Here is a 7,198-nt window from a genome sequence, read left to right on the forward strand (position 1 = left end):
AATATCACCTTTATATAAGGATTGTGTCATGTGGAAGGCTTGCTAATATAGTTAGCAAATATTCAGAGTGAAAATCAACTTTCACTGTGTCACACAAACATGCCCATGAGTGACATCACGCAAATAAACACTAAATATAATAAGCCGTGATAAAATTGCTAATGCTCTACACACCTAACTCACTCTACGTACGGCTGATTAGCATTTTATAATCAATAACAATTTGCTAATAACACGTCGGTTATAACTACGAAAAAAACACGGCACAAACGCTTTATAGATGAATGAATGCTTCAAATAAATAGCGATGCTCTTGTAGAGGTTATTACGAGTAATGTATAGGAATGTTTACCAGGGTGTCTTGATCCCCGAGTTCGCGATAGTAGGACTCGCTGCTACTCCGCCTGCTCCCAACGCACATAGCACGTCTAAAAAAACCTGACATCATTGAACAAAATCCACATTGTTGCATAGTTCTATTTTATGTGACAACCAAACAACCGATTATAAGTCTAAGTTGGAAACCACGGAGGCCGACGGCAAGATTTTCGTCCACCGGGGTGAAACGCGAAGGAAATCGGAAACTCTTTACATTTTGAGAATTGAAATAACACGAACGAATACAAGAAATCTACGGAAACACATTATAACTCATGACAAAAGCTGATATAGAGTCTAAATTAAGATAATTCTGGGTAGTCGTCAGCACGCGGCGATCGTACCGATGGCTGGCAAACAACTACGCTGTGAACTACATACGGCCATCAGCCGTGGACGGCTGCCTTGCGCTCCGCGAAATACAAGCGCGCGTCAAACTCGACATTTCGACAACAACACTCAACAGTCAAAACTCTATTGTCTATGCTACACTCTGTGCTCTATATTTTTTTAAATAATATTTTGAAAAAGTATATAGAAAATAAGGAGAATAAAATCGTCTAACATTTTTTTTTAGGATACCTATTAGCTTTTATTTTTTTCTGTCTCTAATTAAAAAATAATTCGGTGTTGCCAACAAACACCACAGGATGGCGCCGCAATCCGCCGCGGCAACGAATTATTTTATGAAAGTTTTTTTCATATCTGGAAAATTGTGAGTTGAGTTCCTGTCGTAATAATACAATATATTATCTCAATGGTTTCAGTATTAATTTGTTGAAGGATTGGAACCCAAAATGTAAGGTTTATTACTTGTTTAATTATCAAATAACATTAATTTTATGCGAAAATAATATTAAGTCATTGAGATAATATTAATATGGAGTCGATACCGCCTACACCACTTATGTTCCACTCAACATACGTCATGTGACGTAACTGCACTCAGTCGCTTGCTCGCTCATTGGCGCGAACGTCACGCTCATTTTTTATTTGTTTTAAAGTGAAACGCATCAAATATGCCTACGTGTGTGTTACGATATTGCACAAATAATACAAATAATACGGAAAAGTGCAAAGGAATAACTTTTCAATCAGTAAGTAACTAGATAATAATTTTTAAAACTTAGTTAGAACAAAATTTTTGGCGGGCGACATTTTGCGTCATTTGTCATAGATTAAAAATTTAAGATATGACATTGGGCATGAAATAAGTGTTGTTAGTAATATTTGCTGGCGTATATTTTTATAGTATAAAATAATAATTTTACATATTTAGAAAAGCATAGACTGGTTGTTAATTGAAAAAAGGTGAAATCATGAAATATGAAAATCAATTACTTAATCACCAATTTTTTTTTGTTAATTGATTTTAATCAATTTTAATTGATATTGTATAAGCTACTGACTTGAACGTATAATTGAATTATTATTTATTTATCTGCACTAATATTATAAAGAGGAAAACTTTGTTTGTTTGTTTGATTGTAATAAATAGGCTCATAAACTATTGGACCGATTTTGATGAAATTTGGCACAGACAATCTTTAGACCCTGAGAAAAAACATAGGCTACTTTTTATTGCGAAATATGTACCACGGGCGAAGCCGGGGCGGACCGCTAGTTCAGAGATTAATATTTTTTCTATTCAAGGTTTCCATGTCTGGGCCGTGAAGAAAGGGAAAAATGGGTAAAATTTGTCCAAAACAACCGCAGTGAAGAAACCTGGTTACCATCCGATAGAACTTGCGTCTGTTCATTGCATTTTCGCGATGAGGATAAATATACCACAAAAGCGGGAAGGCGTATTCTAAAGAAGTCTGCTGTTCCTTGTATTGATGTTAGTAATAATAATAAAATTTTACGGATTTGTATAACAAATAAAATATTATTTTAGCCATCACTAACATTATTATTATTATATTTATTTTAGCCGAAGGTGTGCTACAATAGTACTGGAACAATACAAGCATTTTCTGAGCCGGGAACATGTTCTGAGGATGATGAACTAAATATAAATAAACACAATTTTTACACGGCTTTTATTTTTTTTCTAAAAAAGGCTCAATTTGTAAGGAATGAAACTTCCCATAGCCCTGACTGAACCTCCTCATCCTATATTATATGCCAGATATTGTTAGCCCCGCGTAGTAAAGTCAGTTTATATCTAAAATAAATATTAAGTAAGTACAAAGAAAATTTCAAGTCAACGTGCATTAAGGAGTGGCACCCAATAAAATAGACAGAAAGAAACAAAGTGTCGCCTCTATAGCGGTGAGTCAGTGACATCGCATAATCTATGACTGTCTAGCCGTCATTCGCGCGCCCCGCGCCGCCATCTTGGCGCACAGATTTTGTTCGTGGTGTCTACTCCATAATAGTATTATCTCAATGTATTAAGTAGGGAATTTAATAATTGGTGGAAAGAAATAAAAAAATATGATTATAGTATTTCTTTTGAAATGATTTTTCAAGTCTCTCGAATTCATCGCACATGCGTTAATTCATATTCAAATTAAATTCTTCAAACTAAAGCATGATTCACGCTACACCGTGCCGTGAACGGGCCTTTCCCTGTCCCTGCCCCGTCAGGGCTCGATCAAACATATTTATTGTACGCGAATGCCCGACGGGTTGGCTGGGTTGGTAGTGGCGCTGTCTTCCCAGCCAGAGGTTGTGGGTTCGATTCCCACCCGGGGCAAATATTTGTGTGATGAACATAGATGTTTGCACTGTGTCTGGGTGTTAATTATCTATATTTAAGTATTTATTTAAAACTAGCGGTCCGCCCTTGACTCGTACCGTAGTACCATCCTCGTACTTCAAGGAATATTAAAAAAAAGAATTATCGAAATCGATACACCCGTTCACGAGTGATGCGGGAAAACGGGTTACAATTTTATATATATTATATATTATATGTATGTTTATCAGCCATCTGGTTTCCATAACACAATAAGCGAAAGCTTAGTATGGGAACCTGATCGTGCCGTGTGTGAAAATTGTCCTGAAATATTTATTAAGAAATTTATTATCTTAAAAAATGAGGTGTAACATGCGGATGCGGGATTGGAACGAATTCCTTTCGTGTTGAAATAAGTAAAATAGGTGGTATAATTAAATAAATTAACAATATTTAGGATTTAAACGATAAATGAAATAATGGAATTTACGCTCTGAGAGCGCTACGCACTATAGCAAGTGTCGTGAGAATTTTTCATGACTCTCGAGCCTTAGCCAGCGTACCGTGCGATAAAAAACTTTGTTCCAAAAAATAGTTCAGAAGTTTTTGCGTGAAAACCAGACAAAAAACAGTCTTTTGCAGTTTTTTATTATAACATTATGTACCAATTAATTGTTTTGTTTATTATCTGTGCTCCGCGTGAATAATGCACGAATAAATTAAAACAGTAATAGCGCCATCTATGGGAATTTTTGGAGTGATTCATCATTCAAGCATCATAAATTATTACTTATCTGTTCAATGTTCATGATCTTCCCGTACGAACGTAGACAGAGAAACACGTGAGCGTTTTCAAAAAAAAGTGTACCATGGCTGAATTTATGGATAAATTTTAAATGTTGCATTTTTAATGAAATTTTGATTTTGAAATTTTAAATATATATCATAGTAAGTGAAATTATATTTAATTGCTTGCAGCTTAATTTGTTTTACGAGAAATCATCAAAATAAATTGGGACTGTGAAAAAAAGTGTCAGTTTTGCGACAGTCATCAATGCTCATGTAACTATTAACTACGAAGAAAGATGCAAAATATTTTGATTGTGTTACGAAGATTATAACATACATTATTTAAAAAATAGAAAATTGAAGTCGACAAATTAATAAAATTCCTAATAAACTAGCTTTAAGTTCTGTTTTGCCACAGCTGATGCCAAAGTAGCCGTTACTTTTACGATACTTAATACATTTCGATTAAAATCGGCAAAGTGATTATTTTATTTCGGAATAGTTAAACCATTTTAAATATTGTAATCAAATTATTTGTGTCCCTTATAATAAAAAAATGTAAAAACTAAAATTTTTCTTGTCGCAAAACGGGGGACAGTCGCAAAACCGATAGACCATTTTTTATTAGGCTAGGTTTATATTGAATCCAATTTACATGGTTAAAATAAAACCGAGTACCGAATACGTTTACAAAAATTTTATTTTAGTCTCATAAAAAAAATACACCAACACACAGCTTGACACAGTATCAATTTTAGGGTAAAACTCAGAGTTATGGCGAGTTTCGCAAAATATAAGTAGGGTATATCTTTAGCCGGTTATACAGATGTCTTTAGAAGTACTGTTAACCCAATAAGTCTAAATAAATAATAAGATACCGTTTAGGGAAATACTACTTCTTAGGACACGAAGTGTAATACGAATAAAAAAACGATGTAAAAAGTTACGAAAATTATATTAACTGGAACCTTATCACAATTTAGGAACCGTTCCTTATAAATTTAATAGAGATCAGTTGCAACTGAAAAATAACCATGTTGTTGGAGCTTTGTGGAACTTAGAATGTTTTCCAATCTGAAAAAAAGAAAAAAAGATACCTAAGTGGTTCAAGTATCAAAACTTCCAGCAAACTCCTATAACAGTAGGAAGAATGTAATAGTTAAGGGTATTTATGATAAGACAAAAAAACCTAATCTCAAGCTTCAGAAGAAATAAATACTCTACACCTTTTAACTTTCCATACATGTATCACATATGTATTCAGGGTATACCTGCTGACCAACGCTTTCATTGCAATACCATTTTTTGCAAATTATACATGTCCTTTTTGGTCCCGAGATTAGTGAAACCTAAAAATATGAAAAAAATTATAAAAATTATGAAGAATATTACAATGACAATCTAGACTTGGCTTTATGCTGTCAGTTTTGCGACTTTTCTTGTCAGCCTATAGGTCACGAAGCAAAATGTTGCAAAACTGACGTGACGTTTTCTTCTCAGTTTTTAGTCAAAATTATATTCTGACGAAAAAATGTGCCTACACTCATTATCAAATGTAAATAACGGTTAATGAATATATTGCTCATCTTCTGAAAGTATTTAAACGATGTTTACTTACCTGTATCAAGTAATAATATGTCTCAAACCAGACAGTAGAAATTTCAACGGCCGTTGCACTCACAAAACACATCTGTTTTACTCGAACTGTATTTGAAAATAAGCTTTTTTAAATTGGCGGACGGTGAAAGTAAACGATAATTTTGCCATTAAAAAAATTAAAATAGTGATCTAAAATTTCTAAGTGGCATTATTAGCCGTGTTAAACCCGACATGTCCGGTCGGTACCACTTTTTAAGATATTTTTGGAAATCAAATTGTTTTTAAACGATTATAAGGCCGTAATTATGAACTACATGCGACGATTCGCAAATAAATGTACTTTTAAACGACACTAAAACTTATGGTACCCTGGTATAAAACTTTTTAGTATCGCTTCTCTAACATCGAAGAACTTGGATGGGGACACGCCAAAAACTGACACTTTAGTTTTAAAAATGATTATTTAAAAAATAGTACGCAATGTTTCCTTGAATTAATTATTTGCATTTATCAATTTATGATGTATTTAATACTTTTCAAGCATTACAATAATTAGCCATAATATAAATTTTACTTGTTATTCGACTTGAAACACAGGGGACAGGCCGAAAGTGAGGGGTACACTTTTTTTTGAAAACGCTCACGTACGAATGAGATGTTTCACCGCTGTAAAAAGTAGCCTCTAAGGCTTTAACACTCTCCTGATTTTGTAATGTCGCTCCTTTGTGACTTTAAAGAAAGACAAACAAATACAGTTTCGCATATATTTTTTTTAATATTATATTAAATATAGGTGTATAATATCTATTACCTATGTTAAGATATTCTTAATAATAATTAACTACATATTTAAAAATATACTTACCTATTCATATAAATAGATTTTCTAAATATTAATGTATTTCCCATAAATTAAAAACTCATACTTTAAATTTTAAATTTATTGAAAAGACTTTTTATGTTGCGTAGAAAATAGTTATTCAATAGGTACATAATTCTCCCGATTAAACATATGTCGTGGCCATATCGTAAATTTGCTCATTTCATGATATGACTGGCCATTTCAGGAAATGGTCGCATTTCGTGAAATGGCCAATTTAGTTTGGCCACATCATGATGTGGCTTGAGCAGATCAATGATAAGAAATCGTTTCACGATATGGCCAACTAAACGCGCGGTTTTTTCATGAAATGATCAAAATTATTTGATCATATCGTAAAATAGTTACATTAATCATTGGTAGAGGCGCTGCAAGCTCTGTGTTTATGTGATAAGATGGCGGCCGCTGGCAAAAATTTAATTATTCGCAGTTAAACTTCATTGCAACTTCATGCATAGAATTTACGACGCGGACGGTTCGAGTACTATGGAAAATGTGGATATCTTATATGTATTGAAGAAAAAATGCGTCTTAAATAAAATAATTTAAGACGCATTTTTTCTTTTAGGATATATATTTATATATCCTACTATAGTATTATAATTGTTTGTTTTTTAAAAAACGATCCGCTTCTGGCACTCGCCGGCCGCTGCCGCGGCACGCTCGCTTTGCTCGCTCGGCTCGTGCGTTGTTTATCAAAGTCTAACCTAACCTAACCTAACTGTTTTTTTATTGCAAAAACGATTCGCTTCTAGCATTCGCCGACCGCTGCCGCGGCACTAACTTAAATGACATTAAACAAGTTTTTAGAATATTCTGATTTTTTTTAATATTTTATGGACTCTTTATATTTTATACGATCTGGCCAA

The 7,198-nt window shown here is 33.5% G+C and overlaps 1 protein-coding gene and 1 long non-coding RNA gene across 4 annotated transcripts in view; both read right to left on the minus strand.

Moving 5' to 3' along the window:
* The window catches only part of LOC149491550 (uncharacterized), a 135,492-nt gene extending 134,717 nt beyond the window's left edge, over positions 1–775 (minus strand). For all 3 annotated transcript variants that reach the window (XM_089695233.1, XM_089695237.1, XM_089695225.1), the window contains exon 1: positions 353–775. In XM_089695233.1, the coding sequence (XP_089551359.1) occupies positions 353–472 (120 nt within the window). In that variant the 5' untranslated portion in view covers positions 473–775. The remainder of the gene's footprint in view (positions 1–352) is intronic.
* A 4,030-nt stretch (positions 776–4,805) lies between these two features.
* On the minus strand, positions 4,806–5,579 carry LOC149491553 (uncharacterized). The gene is made up of 3 exons (XR_016316185.1): positions 5,469–5,579; positions 5,077–5,199; positions 4,806–4,924 (listed from the first exon to the last, which is right to left on the minus strand). It is a non-coding gene; the product is annotated as an uncharacterized LOC149491553 (long non-coding RNA).
* Positions 5,580–7,198: the final 1,619 nt, after the last annotated feature.

This window comes from Colias philodice, chromosome 1 (assembly GCF_061535455.1).
Source record: "Colias philodice isolate Cphi_HAF_F1 chromosome 1, ilColPhil1 Martin Lab GWU primary, whole genome shotgun sequence".
Lineage (NCBI taxonomy): Eukaryota > Metazoa > Arthropoda > Insecta > Lepidoptera > Pieridae > Colias > Colias philodice.